The sequence below is a fragment of the Ascaphus truei genome, chromosome 2 (assembly GCF_040206685.1).
Source record: "Ascaphus truei isolate aAscTru1 chromosome 2, aAscTru1.hap1, whole genome shotgun sequence".
Taxonomy (NCBI): domain Eukaryota; kingdom Metazoa; phylum Chordata; class Amphibia; order Anura; family Ascaphidae; genus Ascaphus; species Ascaphus truei.
Genome location: NC_134484.1, coordinates 172,699,020 through 172,719,146, shown reverse-complemented (window position 1 = coordinate 172,719,146; position 20,127 = coordinate 172,699,020). Strand labels below are relative to the sequence as shown.

Sequence of the window (20,127 nt, the reverse complement as noted above, 5' to 3'; positions counted from 1 at the left end):
TGAGCACCCCTAAGTAAGAAGTTTATATGTGTTCATGTAAATAAAGTTAAAAGAAAAGTTCCTGTCGCCCTTCTCTTATTGCTTACCATACCAGTCCTGCATGAATGCTGGCACCCTAAGAACAAGGTGACAAAGACACTGAGCAACACCTGAATGAAGATTGGATCACTTTGGTGTGGCCCTCTTCTGATGGACGGGGGAAGAGGTGTTACGGAAGTAATAAAGGTTAGGTGTGTTGCATATCATTCTCTTTACAGCTCCTTAAAAGCTAAAATAAAACATAATTACAACCTGTAAGTAAACCTAGAGTTATCCAGGACTTATATAGCTACCAGATGTCTGAATTTCTGCTTAATCAAGCTCACACGTATAGGGTCTTTGTATCAAAAATTGAATAAGATCAAAAGAATTCTTACATTTTTATGCATATGAATGCGTGAAAAAAAACACAGCCATATGACAGAAATACACCAGGAATTAGAAAATAGCTAGCAGACTTCCTAAATATGAATGTGGAAGATATTCTATGGCAATTTGAAAAGTCAGTCAAGCTTATCCCATCCTCAATCTATCAGAAAATGCACTGCAACATCTTGCACAGAGCCTACACCACTCCTACATTCAGACTGATAGCAAAACTCACCCCTGATAGAAAATGTAAAAGTGGGGACCCGGATGCAGACTGCTTAGTTGCCTATGGAGCTGCTGTGTAATCCAGCCGTTTTGGACACAAATTAACATATTCAGTAGAGACCTACTACACACTAACTACACATTAAGCCCAGAATATGCAATCTTTAACTTCATAGACCAAGTACTGTATAAATGAAACTGAGGTCGAGGGAATAGACCCTAAACGTAGCAACAGATTGAGACAAATTAATCCCATGGCTGCCAGGAAAATAATATTACACCAGTGGATACACCATAACCCCCCATCCTTCCCCCTCAACCCTCAAAAAATATTTGGCTGTACACATTGGACTGGGTAGAAGCAACCACAGACAAAGAGATAAAGGTAGGCAAATTGTTCCAAATGTGGGAGAACTTCATTGCCACACTATCCCAAGAAATAAAAAGTAAAAACAATTTCCAATACACAGCATGGTTGGTAACACGTACTAGTAATTCCCTAGATATGGTGCAACAGGAAAGAACCACAAAATAACAAAGAAAAGATAGGCAGATCAGACCAGGCTAGATACTCCCCCAAAACTTAATAAAAAATGTGTTACTAAACCCTGACATATATAAACACAGGGATACAAGTGGGCATCCAATCTAGAAGACACAAGAAGATAGACACGAGGAGAGTCAGGAGGGAGATAGAGCAAACCCAGCATCTAAAGTGAGGGAGGCAAAGACAACCGACAAACAAGCTGACAAGCAGGAGGGTGGAGAGACAAAAGTTCAGGGAGTTATCAAGACTGACAGACAGTAGTTGGGGAGAAGACGGGATATACTGTATCAAACAATTCATTTGAATCGCGGTTCGCTGCGGTGTCAAAAGTAAGACACGGCTGAAAGTACCAGAAGCTGACAAAACACAACTAACCCAATCAAAATGTTATTATGTTAAAAAGTTAAAAAAAATATTGGAACTTACAAGAACAGAAGTACTAATAATAATAGCATGTTCTTGTATAGCGCTGCTAGTTCTACGCAGCGCTTGACAGAGACATTTTGCAGGCACGGGTCCCTGCCCTGCGGAGTTTACAATCTATGTTTTTGGTGCCTGAGGCACAGGGAGATAAAGTGACTTGCCCAAGGTCACAAGGAACCGACACTGGGAATTGAACCAGGCTACAACAATCTCAGTGTCAGTCAGTGTCTTTACTCACTGAGCCACGCCTTCTCAAAGGACACAAAGGCAAAAACAGAGTCAAATGTATATGCAATGACCAATGGGACCATGTGTACAGATGTAAATGTATGAGATGTTTGATTAGAACATCTCCAATTAAAAGATAATGCAAAAAAAAAAAAAACAATTGTTCCCATGGGTGTTCCAAACTGTGTGCAGTCTGTAGCTTACTTTGCTTCCTTAATGTCTATTGCATATCTTTGAAAAGTATGCCAACATTTATTGTATGAGTCATTATGCTGAACGTTTGTGTCCTATACAAATTGGGCACATTTTTTTTTTTTTTAAAGGAAACAAAACCAATATACTGTAGTACATGATAAAGTATTTTTAGCATATATTGGTTATCTCAGGGGTGCGCAAATTGGGGGCGCGAGATTTTTTTGGGGGGGGTAGGAGGTTTCTGTAACTCACCTGAATTCAGCCGGTTCGGGCGATGCATCGCCATGGCAACGCGGCATAATTTGACGCCAGATTAAAGGTAAAGGGGGGTGCGACACTGTGGGAGAGCAGGCAGAGGGGGGCTGCGCAGAAAGTTGCGTGCCCCTTGGTTATCTTACAGTATTTCTATAGAACTTGGACCAGCATGTGGCGAAAATCATATAGTCTCTGATGTGATTACCCATTTACTTATTACTTTAAAAGGGTGCCCCTTACTTTTATACTCTGGTTTTAATGATCTGAGAAATGACAAATGGTTTAGCAGAATTTCCAGGTAAAAGAAAAAAAGCGGAGCACTGCAAAAATACCGGCGAGGAAGCTGGACAAAGGTAGCCATAAAAAAAGATTTATTGGAAATATAACACCCCCACAGTCGGCTCTGACGCGTTTCGTACCTGTTGGTACTTTGTGAAAGTGACGGGAGGTAGATCTAGTGAACTCTTTAGTAGCTGCTTCTGGGAAAAATATTGATTAAACGAGTCATTCCACGTGCAAAATACATCTGGACTGGTATATCATTAGCTTGAATTTGCATAAGAAGCAGCCAATAATGATATAACAGCATCTTCAAGACGGCTTTGGCTGGAGCACGCCCCCGACGGGAGTTATCTGACACTGCGAGACCGTTTACGGGGACTATGGAGAGACAAGTATGTGAGTCTGCGCGATTCCTTCATTTTATCCTTCATCCCCAGTGCCCTTGTGACAGCAGGATTATTCTGACGAGTGGTTCCTGTGGGGATTTGTGTTTCGTTAGTGAGAGCTCACTGTTTGGGCTTTAACTGCGGGGTTCTCCCCCTATCACTCCCTCCTCTATCTGCATGTTCAGTCCATTCATGCACGGGCGTATTTAGTACAAGCAATATACAAACAGTGTCGATCTCCTGTCAAGCAGCTTATTTAAGCATTCTATGGACATTTATATCAGCCATGGACTTTATTTTTAGTCATTTCAGTCTCCATAATATATCTAGAGCATTGGCACAGGGGTTTCCCTTTTTCACAGTTTAGCAGAATTTTACTATCATGAATGTAGATCCAAGAACTCATTCAACAATTCTTGTAATTTGACAAAACATTTCCTCTCTTGAAAGGCTAATTTCTCTAAAACAGATGCATTATGAGAAAAATAAAGCTGATCATGAGCACCAAACTTGAGCAGAAATCTGGAGATATCTGTGAAATGTCAGAGACCTGTGGTTCATGGGGTGAGCAGTATCCAATAACCTTGCAGGCATCAACAACATATATGGTTGTTGGTGTACAGTATATGGTTGTTGCTACTTTGATAGGAAGGGATGGTGGTTAACGTTAAAATAAAGTAGACGTAATACCAATCCAATATGAATGTACAATTAACCCCAAAATTTCCATGTATTCCTTTCAATATATTATGATTCATATTACATTCTGAGCATTAAATATTTTTTAGATTTTCCCACTAATTGGTGGCAATAGGTATATTGAGTGCAGCTATACTTGCATATACAGTATAAGAAAAGCTCACATAGGAGACATGCAGAAGCACATTGGCTATATGCAAAATTAAAATCACCTGCATTCAAAAGAAAAAAAATTATATCACAGAATAAAGTCCACTAATGTAAGTCAAACAAAAAATGCTATGATCAACTGTGCTTGTCCAGTCATACCTGAGAAGATTATGGTTATTGATTTTAATTACCGTTTATTTGTTTTTTGAAAGAAACATTAAATCACGTGTAAACCATATTATAACGTATGCAATAACAAGGATTAGAGAGGGGAAAAAGTAATCAAAAAGGTAAAGTGGGTGGGAGGGAGAGTCCTGTGTTATAATTTGGCTTCATCATTTTTACCTACAGAAAATCTTAGGCACGATTAACAGCCTTAGAAAAACGTTTCTTGCTCATTTACATGGTACCTGTGTAAGATGTAAAGCTTGGATGGAGAGATCTCCAAGAGGCATCTATAATCTCTCTAAGGTAATGAGCTCTATTATCCCGGGAGCCTGGGATGGGTTATATGTGAGGAATCAAATTGTTTGAATGTAAGAAGCATGGACCTCATGGTCGCCTCACATTTCCATAGCGAATCTTGTAGGAATGCCGTCAGTTTTTCTAGGTAGGCAACTTTCCATATTGTAGAGCACATTTGCTTATAAGATAGAGGGGCGGCTTCTTTCCATACTTTTGCTATAGAACAGCATATGGCATTTGAAATGTGTGAAATGTACAGTATTACAGTTCTGATTTACTGATATTTGGAATAAGGCTACCCAGTAGGATGATTAGGAGGGCTTGAGAAACTTTAACATTTGTTAGATCTGTAATTAGTTGAAGACTAATATGACTTGACTCGTATAGGCTTTATTCTTGGACATTACAACCACATGTACATTAACGAGCCTCGGAATGTACATCCCCACAAATGGGTGAAATATTAACCTGGAAGGAGTCCAGTCCCATCTGTATACAACCTTATATATAATTTCTTTAATAATGATATACAGATGTAGCGCAGGTTATTCTACCCACTGTGCAATAGCGCAGAAGCCCAGACCCTTTTTTGCACGTGGATAATGCATTACAATGTGCATGTCCTGCTGCAATGCACCAACGGGAGCATTAACGGCTGCCACATCTGTAGATGGACTTCTTAGAGGCTGGTTCCCAGATCTCCTGTCATTCCTCTAGATCAATGGTGCGTAAACCATGGGTTGGACCCATTTGGGGGTCATTGGAAAATGTGTGGGGTTTGCCAAAACAGATGATTAACTCTGCGGGGGTCCTTGCTTCTGGATGGGACCCCTGCAGTGTTAATCTTCTGACTGCAAACTACTTTACAGCAGTCCAAGTCTCCCTCCCTCTGTGCTGCGCTGTCTCCATCTGGCAGCCTTCATCTATCATTATAGATACCCGAAAATAGAGATGCTCATATTTGAGCATCTAAGAAGTCATCCAGGCTGCCGGAGGGAGGGAGACAGCAGGGAGGGAAGCAGGGAGAAAGCATGGAGGCAGGAAGAGAGACAACAGGAAGACAGATAGCAGGGAGAGTGAGAGTAGGGAGGCTGGAGACAGGAGGAAAGAGAGCATGGAGGCAGGGAGCAGAAGGAAAAGAGAGAGCAGGGAGGCAGGGAGTAGGAGGAAAAGAGAGCGGGAGTAGGGAGGCAGGGGGAAAAGAGAGTGCAGGGAGGCAGGAGGAAGAGAGAGAGCTGGGAGACAGGGAGCAGGAGGAAGAAAGAGAGCAGGGAGGCAGGGAGCAGAAGGAAGAGATAGAGCAGTGAGGCAGGAATAGAGAGAGCAGGAAGAGAGAGACAGCAGGGAGGCATGGAGCAGGAGGAAGAGAGAGAGCAGGGTGGCAGGGAGCAGGAGGAAGAGAGAGCAGGGAGGCATGGAGCAGGAGGAAGAGAAAGAGCAGGGAGGCATGGAGCAGGAGGAACAGAAAGAGCAGGGAGGCATGGAGCAGGAGGAAGAGAGAGAGCAGGGAGGCAGGAATAGAGAGAGCAGGAAGAGAGAGACAGCAGGGAGGCAGGGAGCAGGAGGAAGAGAGAGCAGGATGGCAGGGAGCAGGAGGAAGAGAAAGAGCAGGGAGGCATGGAGCAGGAGGAAGAGAGAGAGCATGGAGGCAGACAGGCTGTGAGAAATTGCAGGGAGGTAGGGATAGAAACGTCAGGGAGAGAGAAATGACAGAAAGAGAGAAACGGCAGAGAGAGAGAGAGAGAGAGAGAGAGAGAGAGAAACGACGAAGGGAGAGAGAAATAGCAGGGAGAGAGAAAGATGAGAAAGAGAGAGAGGGATGACAGGGAGAGAGAGATGGCAGGGAGAGAGAGACAGCAGGGAGAGAGAGACGGCAGAGAGAGAGAAACAGCAGGAAGGCAGGGAGGGAGACAGCAGGGAGGGAGACAGCAGGGAGGGAGACGACAGGGAGTGAGGGAGAGAGACAGCAGAGAGGAGGTGGAGAGACAGCAGGGAAGGAGGGAGAGGGGGAGAGACAGCAGGGAGGGAGAGAGAGACAAAAGGTAACCGGGAGCTTCAAGCGATTAAACTCGCGTTACAAAAGTGGGAACATCTACTTGAGGGCACCGACAACCCAATCACAATTCTCACAGACCACAAAAACTTGCTTTACATAGAGAGCTCCCGACGCCTTGGAGCCCGCCAGGCCTGCTGGTCACTTTTGTTCTCAAGGTTCAACTATATGAATTCTTTTATTCCTGGCTCAAAAAACTTGAAAGCTGATGCACTGTCCCGCCAATTCGTAGTAGAAGACAAATCAGAGGATGTACATCCAAATGTACATCCAAATGTATTCTTTCCGCCAATTCATTTGACATCTTGGACGACATCTTGGCTACTCAAACACACATTCCTAGAGGTCTAGAGGTTCAGGAGGGTTGTTTTTACTCCGCACCACAGTTCCACAAGAATATTTTAGAATGGGCTCATTCATCCAAATCTGCCGGTCATCCTGGTATCAGAAGAACCACAGACATTATCAGACGAACCTTTTGGTGGCCCACCATGTTAAAAGACATTGAAGAATTTAACAAATCTTGCTCCACCTGCGCTCGAAACAAATCAGCACGCTTCAAACCACCGGGCCTTCTACGTCCTCTACCCACCATACCGGATCGCCCCTAGAGTCATTTGTCTATGGACTTTATTGTTGAGCTGTCCATCTCCATGGGAATGAACACCATTCTGGTCATAGTCGACAGATTCTCGAAACAATCGCATTTCATCCCTTTGAAAGGACTACCTAATTCCGCTACCCTGGAGGATGTCTTCATCATAGAAATTTTTCGCATCCACGGAGTATCACTGACCATAGTCTCCGACCGTGGATCTCATTTATCTTTAAATTCTGGCGCTCATTTCCTCAAAAAATGGATATCTCCCTACACTTCTCCTCTGGATACCATCCCCAGACCAATGGACAGACCGAAAGAACTAACCAGACCTTAGAGCAATATCTATGGTGCTTCATTTCTGATGCCCAAGACGACTGGGTGGACCTGCTCCCCTGGGAAGAATTCGCTCACAACTCTTTAAAGAATGAGTCCACACAGGAATCTCCATTTTTTTTATGAATTATGGGTTCCATCCGGCATGCCTCCCCATCACCTCCTCTTCTTCCGGGATCCCTGCAGCGGACAATAGAATCAACTTCCTACAAGAATCATGGAGGAGGATTCAAAGGGCCCTCAAAAAAGCCACGCTCAGACAGAAAATCCAGGCGGATTGTCATCGCCACAAGACCCCCTGAGGAAGTGACGCAGATTCATTGAAAGGCGTAGGGAGGAGGAGCTTAGTGTTTTGAGCCGGTCCTGATACCATAGTCAACCTGACGCTGTGAGAGCGCCCTGCACCGCTACACCGCTAACGTCACCGGTTCGTGAGTTGCAGGCACTGACATCCAGTAGGTCTCTCCAATTGCTGATCAGGCTGTTGACAGGTTGCGGACGGCATTCGTGAGTCACAGTACTATCCCCCATTTATTGTAAGTGTGGGTAGTTTGTGTTTTTAATTTATTAATAAAGTGTATTACGTATTACACCATCTGTGTCAACCTTCCCTTCCTGCATGGGCATGCTGTATCCGCTTTCCCTGTGAGTGCGAATTGCCGTATGGAAGGAAGAATCACAGCGGTCGGTCACGTGGGATCCGTGAACTATCGGGTTGAAGTGATGACATCAGTACAGATTCTCTCCCCTGTATGAACAAGCTAACATCTTGTAAGTGGGGTTTCTATGTCCATTGTTCTGGTTAGGGGCAAGAGCTGTTGCATACTGCGCAATTGGTGTGTTTCTTTTCTGTCTCTACAGAATCACTGTGGACATCGTTAAGGAACTTATCACCTACCTGGAACTTTGTCTACATTCCACCTACCAATTCTAAGAAGCCCCCATCTGAGACTATTTCATTTGGATTACGGTATCTTGGACATTAATTCTAGCGCCGGGAACTCTTATTTTGTATTTGCACTTTTTGTTAACAGGTTTGGAATTGTCTGTTTTAATAGTCCCCTTGGCAGCTTCAATCACCACCACCCAAGTGGTGACTATCAATCACATATTTGTGTATGTTTATCATGTTCACTTTGATGTAGGTTAGCGCTTGTAGTGGGTATTATTGTTGTTTGTTTGGACAATAGAATCAACTTCCTACAAGAATCATGGAGGAGGATTCAAAGGGCCCTCAAAGAAGCCACGATCAGACAGAAAATCCAGGCGGATTGTCATCGCCGCAAGACCCCCGAGTTCAAACCAGAAGAAAGAAGGTGGTTATCTTCGAGGAATATCAGGCTCAAGACATCAACTCTCAAGTTGTCTCCTATATTTTTGGGTCCCTACCCAATCCTGGAGAAAATCAACCCGGTCGCCAACCATCTTCAACTCCCACCTTCCATGAGGATATGAAGATCAGTGTTCCACGTATCACTCTTGAAGCCTGTCTTTCAAAGATCCCACTTCCCGGATCCTTCATCCATACCACCGGTTTCTGTGATCGTACAAGGACAGGAGGAGTACGAAGTACAGTCCATTATTGACTCCAGAATATCAAGAGGAGCGGTACAATATTTAGTTCATTGGAAAGGGTTTGGACCAGAAGAACGGTCCTGGATACCCAATCACCAAATACATGCTCCCAACCTAGTAAGGTGGTTTCATTTGAAGCATCCCCTCAAGCCATATTGGAGTCGTCCAGAGGCCGATCCTCTGCGGCGCGCTCCCTCCTTACCCGACATCCCGCCCGCAGCTCCCGCAACATGAGCGCATGGAGGAGCCCCTCTGACGTCATGGGTCTGGCTCCGACCCCGATTGCGGTGCGTTCCGGAATCACGCAGCGCACACGTGACACGTGTGCACCACTCCCCAACTGCGAGTCACCTCTCCCAGCCTATCCTTGCCTCTGCTGGGTCCGCTCCTTCCTTCCCCCTGCCTCATTGGTCGTCCTTCCCTACTTATGCTCAGCTGTCCCACTGGGACTTTGGCTGAGCATAGTTCCTTGTAGCCTTGCTTTTACCACCTCCCTGTTCCTAGCTGCGTTTGCCTTGCCTTACCTTGTTTTGCTGTTTGACTTCCTGTGTACCGACCCGGCTTGACCCTTGGACACCGCTTCTCTGGATTACTTACCCTGGCCTGCCTCTGACCTTCCTCGTCTCTCTACCCCCAACCATGGCACCTGGACATCAACTATCCTACTGGCTTCAACCCCTGACCACAGCACCCCAGATATCGACTATTCTACTGGCTCTGACCTCTGACCTCAGACAAGTATCAAGATTGTTCTCCTTTCTCCAATCCTGACCCCGGCTACCTTGACTACCCACTCTCCAGACATGCCCTCACTACTGTGGGTGGTGTTTATACCCTTTCCCACCTCAGTACCGGGGTCCCGTCTTGTTCGTGGTGAGCACAAGCGTTACACATGTCCAAAGGTTACAAAGCTATGGAAGGTCACCCATGATATGGCACAGGCGATCCTCGGTTTTGCCTTCCCCTTAGACCCATGGACGGCATTGCTGTGCAGACCCATTGAAAATATGGAAAGAAGTGAAACTAAACTAATGATACATATATATTCAGCAGCAAGGTGCGAAATAGCCAATGCATGGAAACAGAAACAACAATCAGCCTTAGTCGCAATAAAAGCGGGACTCTGGAGGGTTCGTCTCATGGAAAACTGACAGGGATACAACATGACACTGTCCAGAAATTCCTAAAAGTGTGGAACCATGGAGAAACTAAATAGGTGATAGATATTTAACTAGGGGAACTCTCCAAATTTGAAGAGCAAAAAAGTAGAAAAGCCATAAAGACCCATAAATTAAAAATACAATTTGAAATTAAAGGCATTAGTATGGAAGCAAGCTAGTGACGTGGTTTGAATCTAAACATAACATTGCAGCAGTTTCTGGACTGTGTCATTTTGTATCCCTGCCAGTTTATCCATGAGACAAACCCTCCTTGTACTGTCCCCGGATATATTTGTATATAGTTATCATATCCCCTCTTAGACTCCTCTTTTCTAATGTAAATAAATCTAATTTAGTTAGCCCCTTCTCATAAATTAGATTGTCCGTCCCTTTATTCATTTGGTGGCTCTGTTCAGGAGATACAAGCGGTTGAAATATTAAGTGCCTGGGAGGATAAAATGGAGCTCACCCCAGATCCCAATGCCTTCTAAAGGTTTTCATTGTAACCCTAGAAGTTAGAAATTGGGAAAACTATGATTTTTAATATTTAAAAAAAACTGGACATGCTTAGAGGCAAGATACTTACTAATAGATAAGATAATAACAAATCATATGAATGGAATTCACATAGGCTTCTGTGGGGGGGATTGCAGCTTAAACATTAACATTTTTCTAGAACTATATTGTGGGAGAATTTCTCAATACATGGGGAGGATGAGACATGGAACATAAGAGAGAATTGTACTACTGTAAATTAAAATTGGAAGCATAGTAATGTAAAAGGAGAAGTTAAAACATTAATAATACTGCGATAATAAGTCGACCTTGGTTGCTCAATTAAAAACAATCCATATGCTCAGGGAAATGCCAAAAGCAAAGAAGTCAAGAACAATGTCTAGTATTACAGTAAGTATTCATGAAACTATGTAGCAATAAAAGTTGATGACGTTTTAGCATTGTTACCTGCCATCCAGGTCCTCTATATCTTTGATAAAAGTCCCCCCTTGGTGTTTGCACAGATTCTTGCATGCCTGCATTGTGTCCCCATCCTTAAATATGATGTAATTTTTCCCATCTTCCTTATTCCTTAGGAAGTTGATTCCTTCTTTGAGATTTGCCACTTCTGATGGTGCAAGATTCAGAAGAATCTGTGTTGTTTGCTCCACACTATTTATAATAAAAAATAAAAAAGCATACAGGATGAAAGATCAAAATCAAGCATAAGAAAAATAATAAATGTATTAGCAATGAAAATGTGCACTATGCAGTTCTGTGTAGTAGTTAAAAAGATATTGTACAGCCTACACTAGATTTTTGCTAAAACCAGTTATTGGAACAATAGGAAAATTCTTCCTAGATGTTGCATACCTGAGCGTTCCAATCTCCATGTCATAATACTCCGTTCTCGGGATGCCTGCTTCACAGACTACCAAACTGTCACTTTTCCCCATGATATCAGATATCCCAAGTTATCAGTTTACTTTAACCATTTAGACCTGGAGAATTCGTCATGCACTGCAATGCTACTTCATCTCCAGTTACAGGATTTCAAAGAAACACGTTGCAGCTATAAAAGCCACTGTCTTTATTCAGCATATCCTGTACTTTACATGGGGTTGGCAACCTGCGGTTCTTTCGCACCTACATGCGGCTCTGCTCCGTCCGCAGGTTGCCGCTCCCCAGCTGCTGCCTCTCTCCCTCACTGTGCTGCGGGAGGGCTGGCCAGCGCTGGTCGGGCCTCCTGTTGCCGCCCAGAATCTCCCCAGCTGCTGGACTGCCTCCTACACTGTCCGACGCCGGGCCTCACTATGACGTCAGCGTGCGTCGGAAATTGCGGCGTGCACTGGCATGAGGCAGGGGGGTGCTTTGGAGCTGAACCACATAATGTTTGTAGCTAGGGGGCTTCCTGTTTCCTGAGATACTCACCGGTGTAGGTACCAGTGTCTCTGTTTCCTACCGTGGGAAACAAAATGGCTGTACAATCTTGCCGTTTCCACTAGCCAATAAGAAGCTGCATAAAACTGCCGGGAAATGTAGATTTATTATTTCTTGAGTATTTTATATTTTTACTGTATTCTTCTTAATTTCCATTAGGAAATACCCCTCCCTTGATCTATGTGTAAATATTGCTTCAACAATACAAAAGTAAAAGTACATTATTTTTCTGTTTAAGTTACCCTTACAGGTAATTTTGTTAGCATTCAATCATAGGTAATATACGTCTATTTACAAAACTGTGTAAGGCTTTAGAGATTGCACCTGTTAGTCGCTGCAAGGGAAACAGCAACTTACAGTTTTATGACATCCATTATCAGATGTCCTTATACTGTATTTCGAACAAGTATTAATTAGAAGATCAGGTGCTGCCTTATATATGTCCATTCCAGTGTGGAATGGAACTGGGACAACTTTCTGGTGCAATATTCCTAGATTTTGCAAAGGCCTTTGAAACTGTTGATCATGTTATCAAGCTAAATAAACTCCAGTACTCTGGAATAGGGAAGCATGCTTTAAACTGGTGTAACAGGGTATGTCTATCTGTACCTGTTTCTCTCCACCTAGTGTATCTGCTATGTAAGTCCTGTTAAGATCCAGGCATTAGCAGGTTAATCTATGGGTCACTGACCCCCCCTTCTGCTTCCCCAGAAAGTGAAGGAAGTTATGTGATGCCTCATGGCCTGTGTACAGACCCTTGTAGGTGGGTAAAGTCCATGAGCCTGCTCCTTCTAGAGTTTTCTATGACAGTAGTCAAAGTTAGTAGAGAGTTCCTCTGAGCTCCTCAGGGAATGAGGAGAGAGAGAGTGTCCCTCTCTGTGCCCTGGCTTGGGTGAAGAAGGGTGAACAGGGCGGGAGCTGCGAGTCTTCCCCATGGCAGGGTAAGCTCGCTCATATTGGGCTGGCTAGCCTAATTACCAACTGGAGCAGAGCACCAATGAAGAAGATGCACCATCTAGAAAGCCTGGGGCAAGTGGAGTGCAAAATGCTGCTAGAAGAGATGCTGCAGAATGTCTTATAATAAAGTACCTTTCAAGATACCTCTGCCTAAGGTGTCAGTTCCTGGGCAGGAGGGAGGTAATTGTGTAGTGATGGGGGCTGACACCTACACTCCATGTGATCCATCACTGCTGGAGGTGCTGACACCACCATGATGAACCCAGAGATCTACATGAGCCAGTCCTGTTCCTGTCTCCTTAACATCATGCAGACAACTCAGACCTCCTACAAACCAACAGATAGAGCACCATCCAAGCGAGGTAATGCTCCCACTTCCATACACTGGTCCCTAAGTGAGGTTGGGGGGGGAACACGTGTTACACTGGTTTCATTCCTACCTATCAGGTTGATCCCAACTTGTTTATCTCGGCCACTAACTCCAACCCCTTGGATATCACCTGTGGTGTCCTGCAAGGCTCTGTTCTAGGGCCCCTACTCTTCTTCGTGTTCATTAATGATCTTCCTACAGCTTGTAAGGGAGCCTCAATACACATGTATACGGATGACACAATCTGATATGCAAACAGCCCTAACCTCTTCGACTTTGTACACATACTTCAATCTGACTTTTTGAGACTTGAAAATTTGATTTCCCAAAACAAACTGTTTTTAAATACTGACAAGACTGTAACACTGGTATTGGGGACCAAGGCTAAATTTCTAGAGCTTCTAATGAATGAGCTCCAGATTAGAACTAACTCTAATACCATCCTAGCCATTGTTACTAATTTCAAATATTTGGGCATATGGTTTGAATCCCATTTAACATTTGGGTTGCACATTGATACCCTGATATCCAAAACCAATGCCAAACTAGGTGTACTATATAGGAACAAATCCCCTTTAAGTCTGCTGTCAGAAAGTGCATTGCACAGCAGATGCTGATGCCAATTGGGGACTATGGGTATATAGTATATGGCACGGCACGCCAAACCCACCTTGGCAAACTTGATACCCTCTACAACTCAATATGCAGCTTTGTCCTTCAATGCAACTACTGAACACATTACTTCAAAATGCTCAAAGAACTAGATTGGTCATCACTTGAGTCTTGGCGCAAAGTTAATATCACCTGTCTTGCCTTCAAATACTTTCTGGGCAAGCTACCGCCAATCTGAACAAGCTCCTCACATGGCCAACAGTATTTTTTTTTCTGCATTTGCACTAATACATGTACTGCTGTCTGGGTTTGCAACGTATATCAGATGAATGCTACTGCGTGAAATAGGTATGGACTGTACAGCAGGACTCCCGTGCGCATCCCCAACGGCAGACCTCTGAAAGGGATCCCCAAGAACTACTCCCCACTGCACAGAATCAGCGTGCTAAGGGTTGACATCTGGGATTTTTTGCTACTACAGTATGTGTTTAGTCAATTCCAGTCCCTTCTGTGTTTATGACTGGACAAAGGAATTTCGAAGCCCAGTTGAATTAATTCAGAACCCCTGCAGTCTACATCTGCATTGCCCCATAGGCGGACAGCCAAAGGGTGCTAACTGTTTGCTGCCGTTCGCTGCTGTTTGGTAATGTTACAGCTGCTCTATTGCAATCTGAAACTCACTAATCTTCTCATCTCCTGTACCCAATGTTTACTTACTCTGCCTATAGATTGTAAGCTCCTTCAGGCAGGACCTCTTCTAACACATTGAATGACTATCCCAGGGGTCTGTAATTTTTCAAAGAAGAAGAGCCATTTTATAAAAAATGTCTTTGTCCAAAATATTTCGGGAGCCACAACACATGCATGAATATTACACCCCCACAAACACATACATATACTTTACACACACTAATAAGTATATACTGTATAAGAATTAACATACGAAAAACTTACTTTAATCAGAATTAAGGGAATTAAAATTATGTGAGGGAATGTAAGAGATGTGTGCAGAGGTACACTAATGGAGATCGATTTGGGTGACATTAAAACATGGCTTTATTGAGCCTGTCCCTTTAAACACTGTACAGCATGCAAAAACAAAATAAACAAACACCTACTCCACATTGGAGGCTAAAGAGACAGTACATGCCCTAACTATCTGTGACTGGCTGGATAGGCCAGTTCCCAGTCCAAAAACATATAACATATTTATCCGGGAGCAATATATAAGAAAGTCTTATCTGACTGTACTGGTCCGGCATCTCTGGTTTCTCCAGATGCAGGCGTTTCAGTCCTGCTGCTCTAAGGAAGTCTATTGTCCGCACACAGCCCTGGTGTCTGCTTCAAGACTCTCTCCTCTGTCTTTTATCTCCTTTGTCAGCACAGTTGTGTGTTACGGAGTCTTTGTGCAGGCCTCTCTGCTCTCCTGTGTCAGCACACTTATGTGCTAAGTTGTGTTTCATAGAAGTTTCCTACAGGAGGCTTTTCTAAAGCTCTGATTAGCCAGGTGAAGCCTTGTTAACTGACTGGTTGCAATTAACCAGCTCCCCGCTGGACTCCTCAGACAATTTAGAGGCTGTCTTATTTACACAGGGATAAGTCCCTGTTACAGGGAATAAAATGCATCTCACAATAATAAGTCTCCTTATTTTGTTTTCTTTTTCTGCATTGTTTTCCCGTGCAAAACAGTTTCTCATTTTCAAATACACATTACATTCATACATACACTACCCCCCAAATACACACACACACACACACACACGCTACTACACCCTGTGACAGAGTGAAGTCAACTCCTATCAGTTACGCCTGGGAGACATATGTCTGAGTGCTTCATCCAGCACTCATAAGGGTTAACTCAGGTGGAAGTTAGGTAGTCAGGATGTAATCTGACGCCTGAGAGCAAGGTAGAAAAGGATGTTGTTACTAGCAGTATCTGGCTCTCTCAGACCAGAGCACATGGATATATGTGCTGCTAGACAGACGGATACAGCACATTACTTACTGCAGCTAAAGTAAGATTTGTTTCATTTGTTTCATGACTGCTTAAAAGACTCTGAAGGTTTGGTTATGGTTTAGCCAGCCAGCCTGATAGATAGGTCTGCTGTGTTAGTTAGTTTTTCTCCCAACATGGAGCATGATTTATTTGTTTAAAGGGACAGTGTACCCGCATGTTATGTTGTAATGGAGAAATAAAGCCATTGAACGTTTTTCATTATCCTGAAACTACACGTGTGGACTGTTGCCTGACCTCGGCTACAGGCCGTCCTGCCACAAGTGGTGTCAGAAGTGGGATGTCGGACGGCCCCTGTATCTGAAGGGCCACACAGGAAAAAAAAATGGAGACAATTTTTTCTCAGTTCCTTGAGCAACAGCTCCAGCTAGCAAAGAAGCAAGCTGAGCGACAAGCCCAGCAAGATGAGCAACAGGCCCGGTGAGAGGAAAAGCTACTCCAATTGCTGGCCGAAGGCCCAGCCCCAGGCAGACCAGGGATTCCAAATAACCCACCGGTGATGCTGCCTAAAATGAAGCCAACCGAAGATCCAGAGGCATTTCTCCTCACTTTTGAAAGGGTAGCCATGGCCCACGGCTGGACAGTTGATTGCTGGGTAACGACTCTGGCTCCACTCCTCATAGGGGAAGCTCAAGCAGCCTATCAGGCTCTTCCAGCGGACGAGGCCATGGACTATCAGAAACTAAAGGCTGCTATTCTGGATCGCCTAGGCCTCACGCCAGAGACCTACTGACAGCGGCTCCGGACAGTCAAATATACAAACAGAGACAGACCCCGGGTCGTAGCCCACCGCTTAGTAGACTTATGTACCAGGTGGATACAACCGGAGAAGCATACCAAGGCAGAAATCCTTGAACAGTTTGTGCTCGAACAGTTCATACAAATACTGCCCCCTCCTCCCGCTCCTGGGTAAAAAGACACGCTGCATTTTCCCTGGAGTCAGCAGTCCGCTTGGTGGAAAACTTCCTGGGCGACGACACCCAACAGGATAGCTGGGAACGGCCGGTGCAAACACCAGTTGCTTCCGGTGATGCTAGAGGCAGGAGAGCAGACAATAGAGGGTTCTACAACCCACCAGCTCGGGAGATCCAGTCAACCCGATCGGAAGACCCTTTCCAATCTCGGAGGGTTGCTGGTACAAACTCCCGCAGAGACGCCCGTCCCGGGTCCGAGGCCACTGGATCACTCATGGGAGGCCGCCACCCACAGTATCCTCCGAGAACCTGGACTCCTCTGTCACCCACCCGGTGGAGAGGAAAACCCCACCACCCAGAAGGGAGGATCCCATCCAACAGCGGAGAGGTCCAAACACCGTGCCCCGTCGAGAGCTTCCACTGACAACCGAGGTTGCGGACTCAGGAGATGATGAGATGGACTGTTCATATGGCAGAACCACTGCCACAGCTTGTCTCCGAGGGGACCACAATCCGTGGTTAGTCCCAGCATCTCTGCAGGGGACAAAAGTAAACGCCATGCTGGACTCGGGCTCTGGAAAAACCCTGATCCTAGAGGGCCTAATTCCAAGCAATAGACTATCTTATGACTCTCCTTGGAATATCGAGTGTATCCATGGGGATACAAAGAGATACCCGACGGCGAACGTTCTACTGCGTATCCAGGATCAAGAGGCTAGCCTACTAGTGGGAGTTGCTCCCTGGCTACCTGCTCCTGTTCTACTTGGCCGAGACTGGCCCTACCTCGAAACATTGTTGGCTCCTACTCCTACGGAGCCTACTTCTCTGGTACCGGAGAAGCCCGGAGACTTGTTCCCTTTTTCTCCCACACTCCCAAGCTTCCAGGCCCACCCACACCTCCCGTCCAGCTTCCAGGCCCACCCACACCTCCCGTCCAGCTTCCAGGCCCCCCCACACCTCCCGCTCAGCTTCTAGGCCTCCTCCCCGCCCGGTTTCCAGGCCTCCCCCGCCCGGCTTCCAGTCCCCCCCGCCCGGCTTCAGTCCCCCCCGCCCGGCTTCAGTCCCCCCCGCCTGGCTTTCAGACCCACCACCCGACTTTAACACCCTCCTGCCCGGCATCCTGACCCCCCACCCAGCTGCCCAGCTGGCCGCATATGGAGGACAAGCAAGCCCTGGATGAACTGCACAGGTGGGCCCCCTCCCTTCCAATGAATACCCACCAGTCACCCACCCAGTGTGTGTGTGTGTGTGTGTGTGTGTGTGTGTGTGTGTGTGTGTGTGTGTGTGTGTGTGTGTGTGTGTGTGTGTGTGTGTGTGTGTGTGTGTGTGTGTGTGTGTGTCTGTGTGTGTCTGTGTGTCTGTGTGTGTGTGTGTGTGTGTGTGTGTGTGTGTGTGTGTGTGTGTGTGTGTGTGTGTGTGTGTGTGTGTGTGTGTGTGTGTGTGTGTGTGTGTGTGTGTGTGTGTGTGTGTGTCTGTGTCTGTGTGTGTGTCTGTGTGTGTGTCTGAGTGTGTATCTGAGTGTGTGTCTGAGTGTGTGTCTGGGTGTGTGTGAGTATGTGAGTGAGTGAGTGAGTGAATGTGTCTGTGAGGATGTCTGTGTGTGTGTGTCTGTGTGTGTGTGTGTCTGGGTGAGTGAGTGAGTGTGTCTGTGAGTGTCTCTCTCTTTCTCTCTCTCCCACTCTCTCTCTCTCCCACACTCTCTCTTTCCCACACTCTCTCTCTCTCCCACACTCTCTCTCTCTCCCACTCTCTCTCTCTCCCCCACACTCTCTCTCTCCCACACTCTCTCTCTCTCCCACACTCTCTCTCTCCCACACTCTCTCTCCCTCCCACACTCTCTCTCCCTCCCACACTCTCTCTCCCTCCCACACTCTCTCTCCCACACTCTGGAACTGGATACCTTATTTACCCTATATATCTTAACTGCCCTATAACTCCACCGAAATAACCTATACTGCTTTCTTCCAGATCTAACTCTCGAGCTTCACACAGGAGACATCTGAATCCCCCCTAACCCAGAAGATAGGTGGGGAACACCTCACCTCCAATGTATAACATTGCAGGAATGAGGGTTGCTGGACATTGAGGGACTGCGGATCAGGTAAGATCCCAGGCGGGATTGCGGATTTAGATATTGTGACGCGGGTGCGTCCAGGCACTGGTTAAGGGGTTCAGGAAACTAGTAATTCACATCTGGCATTTTTTTCTAGATCTGACATTTACACACACACATATGTACACATGTAATTATGTAACAAAGACTAATTGTAGTAAAGTATAAATGTAATACAATAAATAAATTGTTATGTCAAAAATGAATGATGTTCTTACTAGGAATTTATTAAATTAAAAAAAAACAGGACTGGGGGCAGGGCTAATGGTGGGCTGGGGCGGGGCTAATGGTGGGCTGGGGGCAGGGCTAATGGTGGGCTGGGGGCGGGGCTAAGTGGCGAGTAAATTTTTTGGTGATTTGTCGACAACTGTATATATAGATAGATAGGGCTCGACAAATGCACTCGCCCGCACGCCAAGGGCAAGTGTATTTTGGCCGCTGTCGAGTGCTTACTGTGGGGTCCAGCGATCTCCATCTTCTCCCCTGCAAATTGTACTCTTTCCCCTGCAGGTCCTGAAAATTGGCTATGCGGCGGCAAATGACACCGCATTGCCATGGCAACGGGGCGCTATGTGACATCCCATTGCGTGTGGCTATTTTTTCAAGACCTGCAGGGGAAAGAGTATAATTTTCAGGGGAGAAGACGGCGATCGCCGCACCACGCCGCCGGACCCCAACGCAGGTAAGAGTCATGAGGGGGGGTGACTTACTTTGGGGGGGGGTGAGCAAGTGGGTTTTTCCCTCGTTTGTCGAGCCCTATATATATATATATAGTGACAAAGTCACTGACTCAGTAGGCTGGAATGGAGGATATATGTACCATCCAGCACTCAACCAGAACCTACTGCATGCACCTGCAGCCTGATTAAGCAGGATTCTTGAGAGACTGCAGGTTCAAAAGACACAGGAAGCTGGCAGACTGTGAGCCAGAGCCAGAGAGAGAGACTGTTTTCCTCAGAGAAGGGAGGAGACAGGTGTGCACCCCAGCTACCAGAAGCTGGTTAAAGTAGCTGGAAGAGAGTGAGAGACACTGCTGAGAGTCGTTCTGAAGCAGTGTAAAGAAGCTGGTAAAGAGTGAGTGACACTGCTGAGAGAGTCGTGCTGAAGTAGTGTAAAGAAGCTGGTAAAGATTGAGAGACACTGTTGAGAGAGCCGTGCTGAAGCAGTGACGTCTTCGCCACATGGACTAAGATAAGCAAAACCCTTTCTATTGTATACAAAGACTGT

At 45.6% G+C, this 20,127-nt stretch overlaps 1 protein-coding gene across 1 annotated transcript in view; it reads right to left on the bottom strand.

Moving 5' to 3' along the window:
• Positions 1-20,127, bottom strand: part of LOC142488604 (cytidine monophosphate-N-acetylneuraminic acid hydroxylase-like) — a 158,901-nt gene that overhangs the window by 112,969 nt on the left and 25,805 nt on the right. The window contains exon 2 of the mRNA XM_075589053.1: positions 10,949-11,152. Within this exon, the coding sequence (XP_075445168.1) occupies positions 10,949-11,152 (204 nt within the window). The remainder of the gene's footprint in view (positions 1-10,948; positions 11,153-20,127) is intronic.